The sequence below is a fragment of the Aquarana catesbeiana genome, linkage group LG06, assembly GCF_042186555.1.
Source record: "Aquarana catesbeiana isolate 2022-GZ linkage group LG06, ASM4218655v1, whole genome shotgun sequence".
Taxonomy (NCBI): Eukaryota; Metazoa; Chordata; class Amphibia; order Anura; family Ranidae; genus Aquarana; species Aquarana catesbeiana.
The window spans coordinates 190587638-190601949 of NC_133329.1; the positions used below are offsets into that span (position 1 = coordinate 190587638).

The window sequence follows — 14312 nt, forward strand, 5'->3', positions numbered from 1 at the left end:
GCAGAAAGCAGAGTATGCACAGAGTACGTAAGCGCAGAGAGCGCAGAGTGCCCGTGTTTTTTTAATTTTTTTTTTATTTTATTGCTTTCACAAAGAATGATCAACATCCCTTGTGAAAGCATGGACTGTGACAGTTCCTCATTTTGGAGAAATCTGGGGTCTATTAGACCCCAAATCTCTCCTCTGGCCTCCAATGCAGCCTATCGGACACAGATCCTTTGCCAGGTAAGCAAAGAGCTGAAACAAAGTGATTTAATCCTCAGTTTTCTGGGGTCATAGAGAAAGAGGAACGTCAGTTCCTCTGTGTAGTGCTGTCGCCACCAGTCGCATGGCTCCTGTCTGCAGAAGTGATTGAAGGGAATCTCTTGCTGAAAATTTTCATACCAGGATGAGGCCTGCAGGTGCAGGCTTCATCCCAGTATAACCACTTCCTTCCTGTATGACGTTATATGAAGTCCTTACGCTTGGCTTAAGTGAGGAAAAGAAGCAATTATCTCTTCATGACTGCATGTATGCAGGGTTAAATGAACCTAAGAGGCGAACATTTCCGGTCTATTCGGTCATTTTTGACACCGTTGCTAAGGAATGGCAAGATCCAGAGAGAAAACCCTTTTTTTCCAAAGCCCACAAAAGGCGCTTCCCTTTTGAGGAGGACCCTTCTACAGTGTGGAATAAGGTGCCCAGGTTGGATGCTGCATTTTCCCAGGTCTCAAGATCCACAGACCTGTCTTTTGAAGACATGGGGGTTCTGAAGGATCCAATGGACAAACGCATAGATCTTTTGCTCAAGAGATCATGGCAATCAATCATGAGCAATTTAAAGCCAGCAATGGCCACAACATGTGTAGCCAGGAATCTGGAATACTGGGTGAACCAACTTAGATCACATATAGTGGCAGATTCCCCCAAGCAGGAGATCTTAGATTCCTACCCTGATATCTGCAGTTGCTTATATTGCGGATGCTTCGGCTGAAGCAATCAAAATGTCAGCTAGGTCTGCAGCTTTGACAAATGCTGCAAGAGCTTTATGGCTAAAAACCTGGCCAGGTGATACAGCTTCAAAGAGCAAGCTTTGTGGTATTCCCTTTTAAGGTGACCTTCTTTTTGGCCCTGACCTAGATAATATACTAGACAGAACTGCCGATAAAAAGAAGTCCTTCCCGGTCAAAAAGAAAAAGCAGACCCCAAAATGTCTTTTTCGACCTCAAAAAGCTCAAGAGCAGGACAGTAAGTTTCAAGGGAGGAGGAAAAATTGGTCCGCACAAAAAGCGAAGGGTAAAGGCGGAATTCTTTTCCGTCGTCCTTCACAGGCCGAGAAATCGCGATGACTCGTCCCTGCGGGTTGGCGGAAGATTACGAGAGTTTCTTCCGCAGTGGTCAGGGATAACTTCAAATGAGTTTATTCTGACCACTCTCTCGCAGGGCTATACTCTCGAGTTTTCCAGAAGCCCCCCAAGAAGGTTTCTGATAACAGATACCCCTCGAGATCCAATAAGGGCCCTGGCCATGAAGTCCTCTCTTGAGGAACTGATGCAGCAGGGTGTAGTAATTCCAGTGCCACCAAAAGAAGGGCAGGAGGGGTTCTATTCTTATGTCTTCCTGGTAAAAAAACCAACAGGAAGATTTCGATTAATTCTCAATCTAAAGCCACTAAACGTAGCCATCAAATACAGAAAGTTCAAGATGGACTCCATTTTCACTGTGAGAAATCTACTGACTCCAGGTTGCTTCATGGCATCAGTGGATTTAAAAGATGCATACCTGCATATTCCAATCTCGTCCCAGTCCCAAAGGTATCTCAGGTTGGTGGTAAGGATGGAAGGCAGAATTCAGCATCTACAATTCAGAGCCTTACCCTTCGGGCTATCATCCGCACCCCGAATTTTCACCAAGGTGATGGCAGAGGCCCTAGCTCCGCTTCGTCTTCAGGGAATCGCAGTAGTTCCTTATTTAGACGATCTGCTATTTTTCGCCCCCTCAAGAGGAATTGCAGAGCATGCAGCCATCTGGAGTCTCTCGGATGGATTCTAAATCTCCAAAGATCTTCCCTGAACATATCTCAGGAGATTCAGTTTCTAGGGTATATAATAAATTCTGTAGCTCAAAAGATCTTTCTTCCTTCAGAAAAGAAGGAAAAAATCCAGGATACAGTGTCTTTACTGCAGACCAACCAGCAGCTGACGGTAAGGCGGTCATGTCAGCTCTGGGTGTTCTGACTTCGTCAATGTCGGCTGTTCAGTGGGCAAGACTACACTTCAGACATCTGCAGGCCTTTCTTCTGAGATCTTGGGATCACAATTTGGAATCCCTAGAATCAGAGTTAGATTCCAACCCAAGTGAAGAGGTCACTATGGTGGTGGAAGAGGCAGGATATCCTATCGGAGGGGTTAGTCTGGGCTTTTCCGATGGAAAAAAGGCTGACAACCAATGCCAGTTCCTTGGGTTGGATGGCCCACCTAGGAAAGGGTTTCACTCAGGGAAACTGGTCCAGGAAAGAGGCGACAAAGTCCTCAAACTGGAGAGAACTCAAGGCGATCGACTTGGCTCTGAAGTCATTTGCTCAGGGTCTTCAGGCTCAACATGTTCAAATACTAACAGAAAATGCCACGACTGTGGCTTATATAAACAGGCAGGGAGGTACAAAGAGCAAATTGCTGCAAGTACTAGCCATGAACATTCTTCTGTGGGCAGAAGGACACCTGCGGTCTCTATCAGCAGTCCACCTAAAGGGGTCTCTGAACAGGGTGGCGGATTTCCTGAGCAGGAACCCCATTCAGGAAGCAGAATAGTCTATGAACCCAGAAGTTTTTGCTATGATTGCCGAAAAATGGGGGCTGCCAGAGGTGGACCTGTTCGCCCTTAAAGGAGAAAGCCCTGGTTCCGCAATTTTTTTTTTTCCCTAAACAATCACGACGGGTCACTAGGGACAGATGCTTTGGCGTATCCATGGAAATTCCATCTTTGCTACGGGGAGAAGGAGACTTGTTTCCACATGCTGGATGTCAGAAGGACTTTGTTATGTTACTTGGAAAGAACAAAGCTCTTTAGATGTTCAGATTCACTGTTTGTGCTATTTTCGGGCAACAGGAAAGGTTGCCAGGCTTCTAAGGTTTCTTTAGCTAGGTGGCTGAAACTATCCATTTCAGAGGCTTATTCGCATGCGGGTGTGTCTCCACCAGCAGGAATTTGTGCACCCTCAACAAGAGCACTAGCGGCCACTTAGGCAGAGAGAGTTGGTGCCACCCCTGAACAAATTTGCAAGGCGGCAACATGGTCAAGTTTTCACACATTTGTGAAACATTACAGGCTGGACCTCGCATCTGCTAATGATCAGGCATTTGGCAAAATGGTCCTGCAAGCTGTTGTCCCGCCCTAAGGTGGTAAGTCTCTGTTGTCTTTCAGGACAGCACCTTAGAGGATGCCTTGGGAAAAACCAAGTTAGACTTACCGGTAACTTGTTTTCCAGAAGTCTTTCAGGACAGCAACATCCCACCCTATTTGTATTTAATATACTATGCTGTGACTAACGTATGTGTTCCAGCCGGGGCCGGAGGTTTTCTCTACTTCAACTGAGGTATGGTAGGGAGGTGCCTCCCTTTAAAGTCTGGAGGAAGAAGGTGTTTCCTATGGTCCGGTGGGAGGAGTCACTATCTCTCAGGTGCTGTCCTGAAAGACTTCTGGAAAACAAGTTACCGGTAAGTCTAACTTGTTTGTTATTTTTAAGAAAAAACAAAAAAAAAACAAAAAAAAAGTTATGCTCTGGAAAAGCATGGATCAGCCCTGATCCTCCTCTTCTTGGGTTCCCCGTCAGCTCCTCCCCTCGCCACGGGCCCTCCTAGCTCGCTCCTGAGCCGCTTTTATGCATCCACAAATCACAGCATGGCCTGCCTATGCTCCATCCTCACCGGCTGTGATTGACCTAAGCCAATGAGTGGTGAGAGAGCTGAAAGAGCCTTGGCTTTTGTGCACATTGCTGGATTGAGATTGGGCTCAGGTGAGTATAAGGCAGTGCTGGTGGATGTAGCTGCCCTCCGGTAGTTTTCATAGAATGCATGAGGGTAAAAACCTGCTTTTAGAAATGCGCACCACTTTTGTGAAATATCGGGGTTCTAAATCAGACTTTGTCTCACTTTTGAGCCTGACACAGATTCACAATCATCTCTACGCTAAGTAAACAGGAGCGCTTTTTGTACAGAGGCTTCCTCTTCATTCACAAGCTGAAAGCATTGTAAACCATGTTTACTATGCTTCAATTATGAATGAACACAGTGAGTTATCAGTACCAAGGGGGGGTGCCAAGACTGGTGCTGCAGGGTGAGAGGATCGAGGACAGGGGGGGGGGGGTTTATTGTCGGGAGGGGGGTTGGCGTTGAGGGTGTGGGAAGTTGTTTGAGCTGCGTGGGGAGAGAAGGAAATGGGCGAGGACCCAAGACTGTAAACGGCACTGGTAGAAGCAGAGGTCTGATCCTCTAGTTCAAAGTGGTGGGCAAGGCAATGATAAAATGCTATTTCTGTGTATGTGCTGAAAAATCCAGTTTATTATGGTTATGTCCTTCACTGAGCACATTAAAGTGTATTTAAACTGAAACAAAATATATATGTACATAATGTGAACTGGAGGTGCTTGGCTTTCCTGATGGGTGCATTTGTCAAATGAGTCCATGTCAGTACTTTGGTTTAAGGCTGTATTCACACTACATCGTTTAGAATCGGGTCTGCCGTGATAAATCGTGCTGCAATCGCAGCCAAAAATTTTTCAAAAACTACTTTTGGGCGACAATTGCAGCAGACCCGCACCGCGATTTGAGTTGTCCTTCAAATGAATGGAATCTCGAATGCATGTCACGTGTTTTGTCATTCACACCTTTGTGCTGCAAATCTTCCCCCAATTCAAAGTGTTGTAGTGTGAATGCAGCCTTTGGGCGTGGCAGCCCATTTAAAAAAATGTCTTTTTACAAGGTTTCCCACAGGTTTCAGCTTCACAAAGTAACAGGTAATGTACAATGCTAGCCCACCTGGCTACGTTGAGCAGCTCTGCTGCTGTTGACATTGGTACTTAAGGCTCCCTTAGCCTCTAGGTAGAGAGTCTCCTGATACCCCAGGCGCTCACTCCTCCAAGACTAGTTCAGAGACTTCTAGAAAATCTGAATCTAGTGCCCTGTTGTGTGTTCATCTTCATAACTTAGTGAGTTGATGGTATTGGTAGTTTCCAAATAAGATTATTAACTGTAAATGTAGCAAAAATAGCCAGTACACAACCTTTCTGACATTAAGGTTCCGTTCACACCTGAGTGCATTGTTTTAGGCAGAAAGTCATGCGATTTTTGCACAGGTCAAAAGGTCACCAATGTAAAAGAATGAAAAACTCCTGTAATCTGCCAAAAAAGAAGATCCTGTACTTTTTTGAGCAACGGGCGTTTTGCTTTAGGTGACAGAACGCTCAGATGTGAACAGGGACCATTGAAATTTAATGGGATTTCTCTTGTTGGGTGTTTTTAGAGCTTGAGGCTTAGTCATTTTGCCCTTTGCATGGTGTGTGCTTGAAGCTGATTTGAAATAGTCTAATGGAATAAATATCTGTTGGCATATGTATTTGACAATGTCAAATTTTTTTTGATTTCTTCTAGGTTCCAATGCTGCTATAGGCATGGAGATTTCTGAACCTGTTGGTAAGTAATTACATGGCTAGTACAATGCAAGTTGTTTGTATTTTGTGTGTGTATTCTAGGGACTGTAGTAATTTTTATATTGACTATATAAAAAGTGTTCATCAGAGACATTTCTTAACTCTGTAGCATGGATAGAGGAATCTGATTCTATGTGTATGGCCATCATAAGGAGTAGCGTGTGTGTGCATGTGTGCTTTGGACAGCATACTGGGGAAAGTCAAATGTGTCCTAAAATGCACAATCCTGGTCTAATCAGTGGGAAACAATTTTGCGCCTCTCCTTCTGCAGAAGTAGCGAATGGGCAACCAATATTGTGAACAGACCTCAAAGATCACATAAAGTTAAATGACAAATTATATTAAAGGTTTAAATATAGCGCTGGCAATTTATGCAGCGCTTTACATTCAGATTGTATGTTCACATCAGTCCCTGCCCTCAAGGAGATTCCAATCCTAAGGTCCCTAACTTGTATTCATACAAAATCATACTAGGGTCAATTTAGACAGGATCCAGTTAATGATCAGGATAAGATGCCTTTGGCTGAAATATCCAAATGTAAGGATTACCATAGCTTTCCCTTCTTTAGACAGGATCCAATTAACCTATCAGTATGTCTTTGGAGTGTGGGAGGAAACCCATGCAAAGGAGGACATGCAAGCTCAAATCAGCTAGTAATGTGATTGGGATTCAAACCGACAACTCTAGTGCTGCCAGGCAGAAGTGCTAACACTTAGCAACTGCGTTGCTCCTGGAAATCACTAATGTATAAATGAAAAAATAAGAGGGAGTATCACTCTCTCATATAGTAATGGCATTTTAACGGATAGATTTGTCTGTCAGTGAGGTAAGCACAACCATAGGGGTATTGGTAAAATATAAATTTATTACAAAATATACATAATATAAAATTTGTACATTAATAACATTCAGGCATATACCTATTTGGCCACAATTGATACTCGGCCCAGAAGACCTGAACAGATGCTTGCATATGTGGATAGCCAATGCGTTTCACAGACTAATGCGCTGCTTCTTCGGGGCAGCTCTACATGCATCTATATCAATGTTGACGTTACAAAAAGATATGACGTTGGTATCAATAGCAAATGGATTCTTTAACAATATTTATATAGTTAGTATAGGTGCTCACCAAAACTTTTTGGTACTGACAAATGAGACAATCGCAACATCAGAGAGGGTAGAGATGGATCCCTATCCAGTGATGGAGCAGCAATGTCAGAATCGCCACCTTGGTCTGATGAGCGTGGGACCGTATAAAGTAGAGGTTGACCGATATGGGTTTTTCTCTGGCCGATGCCGATATTTAGAAATCGTGATGGCCGATATATGATGCCGATTTTTTTGGGCCGATATATTGGGCCGATTTTTTTTTTTTTTTTTTTTCCCCTTCATCTCATAAAATCTAACAGTTAGACCCCTTTCACACTGGGGCGTTTTTCAGGCGCTTTTGGGCTAAAAATAGTGCCTGTAAAACGGCTCCCCTGCAGTCTCAGTGTGAAAGCCCGAGTGCTTCCACACTGAGGCGATGCGATGGCAGGATGTTAAAAAAAAGTCCTGCAAGCAGCATCTTTGGAGCGGTGTATACCACCACTCCTGCCCATTGAAACGAATGTGCACCGCTGCCGAAGCGCCTGCAAAGCGTTTCGGCAGCAGCGCTTCATGGGCGCATTTAACTCCTTCCTCGGCCGCTAGCTGGGTTATAAGCGCCCCGCTAGCAGCCGAATAGCGCCGCTAAAATGACGGTAAAGCGCCGCTAAAACTAACTGTTTTACCGTCAACGCATGCCCGCTCCAGTGTGAAAGCAACCTTAAGTAATACAGAAATTTTTTTACATTTAAACATTTATTAAACAAAACAAACCTCCAATCAGTTCACTTGTATGTATAATTTAGATGAAAAAAAAAAACTATATCTTAAATATTAAATACACAAAAACAGGTAATCAAAACTTTTGGACGAAAAAAAATGGGCCAACTTTACTGCTTATTTTTTTTTTTTTTCATTAATTTTTTTTTTTAAAATTGCGTTTGAAAGACCGCTGCGCAAATACCGTGTGACATAAAATATTGCAAAAACCGCTATTTTATTCCCTAGGGTCTCTGCTAAAAAATATATATAATGTTTGGGGGTTCCAAGTGATTTTCTAGCAGAAAATACAGGATTTTTACTTGTAAGCAACAAATGTCAGAAAAGATTTAGTCTTTAAATGGTTAAACTGAGAACTTCTCCACACAGAGTTCAGCTCATTGATAAAATAAACTGAAAGAGATACAAATGTATCTTCTTATCAGATTTGGCAGGCTGCCCAGAGGGGGAGAGAAGACAAACTTCAGACAACTTGCATTGACTTCAATTACAGAAGTCATTTGCAAGTCCCGCTGAAGCTATTATCGGCTTTTTTTTATCAGCACAATCGGCTAATGCCGATTAAGTAAAAAAAGCCAAATATCAGCCGATATATCGGCCGGCCGATATATCGGTCGACCTCTAGTATAAAGGGCACGATTGTTTCAACCGAAAGTAATCTAAAAATACCAATCGAGCTCTTTATACGATCTGACGCCCATCAGACCAAGGTGGTAATTCTGACATCGCCGCTCCATCACTGAATGGGGACCCATCTCTGCTTTCTCTGTTGCATTTGTCGCATTGTCAGTGCCAAAAAGTTTTGGTGAGCACCTATACGAACTATATAAATATTGTGATAAATATTGTGAATGAATCTGTTTGCTATTGATACTAATGTCATATCTAGGGGCAGGAGAAGACTATTCCCTCAGGGGACCGTGGTGAGGCTGATGACTCCTCTTCTGAGGTTTCAATTGCGGGAAGGTCAGCTTCACAATCTGTATGTTTGCATGCTTTTTCCTGTCCATTCATTGTTGGGAAAATTTTTTTGTATCTGGAGGATCACCCAGATAAGCATTATTCCATTCTAAAAAGTTTTTCACACTTTATCCTATGGTAGAAAACATTCACTAAGCGGGGTATACCAGCAATTAATGCTACTATATTCTTTGTGAGTAAGTTTGACTTGTCTGGCAGACATTACTTAAATACTTAGGAATTCCAACCTTTTATCCATTGGATCCCTATTTAAAAAAACAAAAAAGCAAGAAAAAACACTTTTTCTCTGGCAGGTTGAGTGTCTCAGCCTGCGCTGACAGTAATTGGTTAATCATTGAGAAACCAGTTTTAACAGGTGTTTTTAAGGTATCCTGCTCAGCAGGTCCAGGAGGCAGCTTTATGTTTGTAATAGTTGCTATGACAGATTGCGCCTTCGCTAAGTGTCATGCAAAAAGCTCCTGGCTAGTCTTCCCTTTTGCGGTAAGACGGCTATCTGAGGATATTTTGGATATATCCAAAGAATTTCTAGCAAAAGAAAGATGCCCCTTTTGCCTTTTAAATGAAGGACTAATTGTGTTTTTTATTTCAAAGTTCATTCTTCTGTGCCAGGGGCATCAGCCTCCAGGCCGTCACAACAGCCTTTACCATCAGGTTCAAAGGGTAATCCTCAGGGTTAACCCCAGGAACAAAAGAGGGTTTGAGGGGGGAAGCTTACAAGATACTGTAGCCTCCTTATGAGGAGGTGCCCCCGCTTGCTCAATAGGGAGAATTCTTCTACAGTTCTCAGCGATCTGGCAGAAGGAATGTCAAGACAAATGGGGGACTTCCTCAATAGCTCCAACGTACAAACTGGAGTTCCGAGAGTTTGTCTCCTCGTTTTCTCAGATCAAACGTTCCTAAGGATCCAGAGAAAAATAATCTTTCACTCTAGCATTGGACCATATTTTGGCAAAAAGTGTTCATGGTGACCCCATGTAAGAGCAGAGATTGGAATTTTGGTTAAATCCAAATGGACATTCTAGATCTCAAAAATCTAAAATTCAGTTGCTAAAAATAATCTCTCCCTTTTCTGCATGAAGATGCATATCTCCATATGCCTATTTCCTCACTCACTAGTAATATTTTCTTTCAAAGTGGAAAATCTTCTTTTTCAGTGTGTAACTCTGCTTTCTGATCTAGCTGCTACACCTAGAGTACAAGGTTCTGGCTCCTTTTCTAGCCAGATTAAGGGCCCAAGGTATAACGATTATGGTTTACCTAGTCGATCTATTCTTGTTAGACCAGTTGGTAGCCCGCTTAGACCAAAAGTATGGTCACCACATTTGACTAACTGGAATATCTAGGTCGGATTCTCAAATACTTGGGTCTGATCATAGGTACACCCGGAAAAGGGTATTCGTACCCCAGACTAAAATCAGCACCATGAAGGTCTGATCTAGGTAGTCGAAGCAAGATGTTTGTTTTCTCCTATTCAACTTTGCGTGAGGTTGTCGGGAAAGATGGCGGCTTCATTCGAGGCCGTTCTTTATGCTCAGTCTTAGGATACTGCTTTGCAGCAGTCTAGAATATCAGCTTTAAACAGAGAATTCAAGCTCTATATTCCCAATGTGTCTGACTCCAAAGCCTATGGTCACATCACCCTGATAGCGCTCGATTTCGTCCGATCTTGGAGGCTAAGCAGGGTCAGGCCTGGTTAGTACCTGGATAAAAGACCACCTGGAAATACCAGGTGCAGTAGGCTGAGTGCACCGGAGCCTCAGTTTATGGTTAACAACATCCAAAAATCTGTGAAGGGGAAAATCCTTCTTTCAGTTACCTGGGAAATAGAATCACCATATTCCAACCTTTTTTCTTTCAGGTTCCTGAAAGAGGCAGCTGTCCAGGAGAAATGGCCTTGCCCATTATTTCAAATTCAGGCAGAACACTTGGTTCTGAGGCCTGAACGTTTAGTTTACCAAAAAAAAGGGGGGGGACACAGGGAATGGAAGGGAGTGCTGCTCACCCCTGGTGATCAAGACAAAAAGGAAAGGATTCCCCAAGTGGGGTTTTTAGGCAGCAAAGAGGAAGGTAGGAGGCCAATATGTAAAAGTAGATAAATTTTATTGTACAAAAGTAGCTTCAACACACTGGTTAAAAAATGAGCTCCAATACAGAGTGTTTACAAATCACATGACACTCAACACATACAATGTAAGCACGTATTCATAACAACATTGCATATGTGTTGACAAATATCTGGATTGTAGACCTGACGCGTTTCGACCTATATATTCCAGGTCTTCTTCAAAGGTCAATCTGCTAAAATTATACCACAAAGGTGCATATGTCAAAAATTAAATAAGTATATCACACATTGACATGGCATAATTACCCAATGATGAGTGTCCTAGAGCGAAAAGCTTTCTGTTAGAGAGATCCCCTTAAAATCAAAGAGTTGCCTGTTCACCTTCCCCCAGAGGTCCCATGGCACACCGCCGCAGCCCCCAATCCCAGGGGAAGATCCCAAAGATGTGGCTTACAAGAGATCACACTGTGAAGCACCCCCTATCTATGGCACGGACTCCACGGTCAATCCGATGGGGAGGACACCTGCAGCAATAACCCAGGAAGGAAAAAACAGTTCGAAATGATATACATTGTATGCACTCCAACGTTAAGTTTAGAGAGTGTATATATATATGTATCTGCTTGGTTGTAAACTGCCATAGGTACATGTATGCACCTATTGAGCTGGCCATAGCCTTCATATACTGGGTGTGTATGTGTGTGTGTAAAAACCTACACGCATATGTATGTACACACATATATATATATATATATATATATTCATACTTGTAATTTATAATACATCTTTAAGTATAGAGAGTATCGCAGAGTGCATGCGTAGGGTATGTGAAATAGGAAAGAGTAATTGATGCCAAAAAGAAACCTCAACCATATAGGTAAGGGATGTGAATAGAATAGTCAGTGTTGGTGGTGAAGAGTAACACTTATGCCGCGTACACACGGTCGGACTTTTCGTCTACAAAAGTCCGACAGCCTGTCCGACAGACTTCCGGCGGACTTTCGGCGGACTTGCAGCAGACTTTCTAACGAACGGACTTGCCTACACACGACCACACAAAAGTCCGACGGATTCGTACGTGATGACGTACACCGGACTAAAATAAGGAAGTTCATAGCCAGTAGCCAATAGCTGCCCTAGCGTGGGTTTTTGTCCGTCGGACTAGCACACAGACGAGCGGATTTCGGGGTCCGTCGTAGTTACGACGTAAAGATTTGAAGCATGTTTCAAATCTAAAGTCCGTCGGATTTGAGGCTAAAAAAGTCAGTTGAAAGTCCGGAGAAGCCCACACACGATCGGATTACCAGCCAGCTTTAGTCCGTCGGCGTCCGTTGGACTTTTGTAGACGAAAAGTCCGACCGTGTGTACGCGGCATTAGATGTAAAAAGTGGAGGAAAGTGTGGAAACAAAAAACCGTAGATCCCTGGTGTGGGCAACAAGGATGTGTAAAAAGTGAACACACAGGAAATGTGAACCAAAGGTAGTGTAGGTGATGAGTGAATAAAAAAAGAGAAAAAATGGTGAGAGGGTGCCCACATGTGGGAAGAAAAAAGAGAAAGACAAGTGAACGAGGTATATTACCTAGTAGACAAGGTGAAAATAAGTGTAGAGACCGCACTGTGTTGCCCTATGTGCTTGCACTTGGGTGTGACCTGGCCCGGGATTGGTCACAACCTTGAACTGGGCTCAATAAACGCCCGTCCAAGTTAGCATTTAGCAAGTCTGAAAATATAGAATAGAAAAATGTTGTATACATTCAAGTATTTAAAATGTATGTATGGTCATTGTAATAGACCAAGTATTATATATGGGACAACGACAGTGCGAAAACAATTTGTCATAATGTGTACTTACAGAGTGAGACTGCAGAGTGAGCCACCAACCAAACGAGAGGATACTCGGCATAGTGTGGAAAAGGATGGAAAGGTATATATGCCCTTGATTTAGGGCGTGTATCCGACGAGGGTTAATTGATGGCAGGTGCGGACGCCCCATCCGATAGGACCACTCAAGGGGGACCGTGCTTGGGGGCATGGCAGCCGTAGGCGGCCTCGTGTGGCCCCCCCGGCGTTCAGGGCGGGTCGAGACTCCGTCCACTGACGTCATCGCCGTCGCAATTGCGTGACGCGTCCGCATCACGTGGCATGCGCGGGGCCCCGCGCATGCGCAGTGAGCGGAAACGTCCGGGGATGTCCCTGAACGCCGCCGGCAAGGAGGAAATCCCCAACGTGGTAGCCAGGACCAGCCTGGGTATCCAATGGGGAAAAGGGGGAGGAGGAGCCGGCCATGCAAGGTGCCCTCCCCCCCGCCTTACCTTGCCGGGAAGACACATCTAGGGAAGAGAACCCTGGTACGTGGGCTGCGGCAGCAGCCATAATGACTGCTCATGTAGGAAAAGGCGAGCAGAGCATAGATGGAGCAGGGGCTCAATTGATATACAAGATCAAAAAAAAAAAAAAAAAAGGGAAAATACATATGGACTGATGGTCCATCACATATGTAGACATATCATCTTATGTTATCATTTTTTGTTTTGAACGTTTAGTTTAAGGTATTGTCCTGCTAGGAGTCAATCCGTTTATTCCACAGCAATGGTCTATATCAATCGCCAAGGGGGCAGAAGAAGTTGTGCGGCCTAGAGAAGGGTAAAGCTTATCCTATCTTGGGAAGAAAACAATGTACTTTGCTTATCGGTAGTTTTCATTCTAGAAATAGAAAATTTGTCAGGTGGACTAGAGTCGCCAGCAGTTTTTCCTGGGAGAATGGTTCCTTCACTCCGATATCTTACTGTTAATATGTCAAGGATGGGGAATCCCAGACGTAGATCTGTTTGCATCCAGGATCAACAAATAAGATTGACAACTTTGTCAAGAACAAAGGATCCGCTAGCATGCGGAATGGATGCCTTGCTATTCCTGTGGAATCGGTTCTCACTGATTTGTGCATTCCCTCCTATTCAGCCTGCGTCCACAACTTCTTCGCAGGATCAAGCAGGAAGGAAAGTCTGTGATTCTTGTGGCCTTCAGCGGGGCCCAGGAAATCTTGGTATGCAGGGATAGTAAAGATGACAGTAGGGGACCCATAGACCCTACCGCCACAGTCATACCTTTCGTAAGGTCCGGTATTCCATCCTACTTTACAAACGCTAAGTTTAATGGTTTGGCTATTGAGAACCACACTCTGAAGAAGCGTGGGCTGTCAGGTTCGGTAGTTTTCCATGGTTATATATTATGGAGTCTGGGAAACATATGTCTCCTGGTGTGAAACCAGGAGCTGCACTCCAGGAAATAAGTCTAGGTAGAGTCCTTGATTTTTTTTCAGCACATGGGGTGAGAAATAGAGCTGGCCTTGAGTGCTCTCTAAAGACAGTTCTCTGCCTTATTTCAAAGACCACTTGCTTCGCCTCGGGGGGTCACTCAGCTTAATCTCCAGTTAAGCAACCCCTGAACCCTTGGGACTTGAATTTAGTTTTGTTGTCATTACAAAACAGCCTTTTTTGGGCCGATACAACTTATTCCCTTGGTCCTTTTTTGACAAGGAAACAATTTTTTCTGGTAACCTCCCCAAGAGCCTCCCTAAAGAGAAAAGCCCTGGACCCGATGGATTTAACCAATTGATCGATTAGTCGACAACTAATTGATTAATCGACGGACGGACAACTGACCGACGGACGGACCTCAACTATTTTTCATATTCTATTAATCGGCCAG

General features: G+C 43.8%; 1 protein-coding gene across 4 annotated transcripts in view; it reads left to right on the top strand.

The window, feature by feature from the left end:
• Positions 1–14312, top strand: part of GSPT1 (G1 to S phase transition 1) — a 455031-nt gene that overhangs the window by 77857 nt on the left and 362862 nt on the right. For 3 of the 4 annotated variants that reach the window (XM_073591175.1, XM_073591172.1, XM_073591174.1), the window contains exon 3: positions 5628–5669. The exons of the other annotated variant lie outside the window; for it this stretch is intronic. In XM_073591175.1, coding sequence (XP_073447276.1) covers positions 5628–5669 — 42 coding nt within the window. The remainder of the gene's footprint in view (positions 1–5627; positions 5670–14312) is intronic. 4 annotated transcript variants of the gene reach the window in all.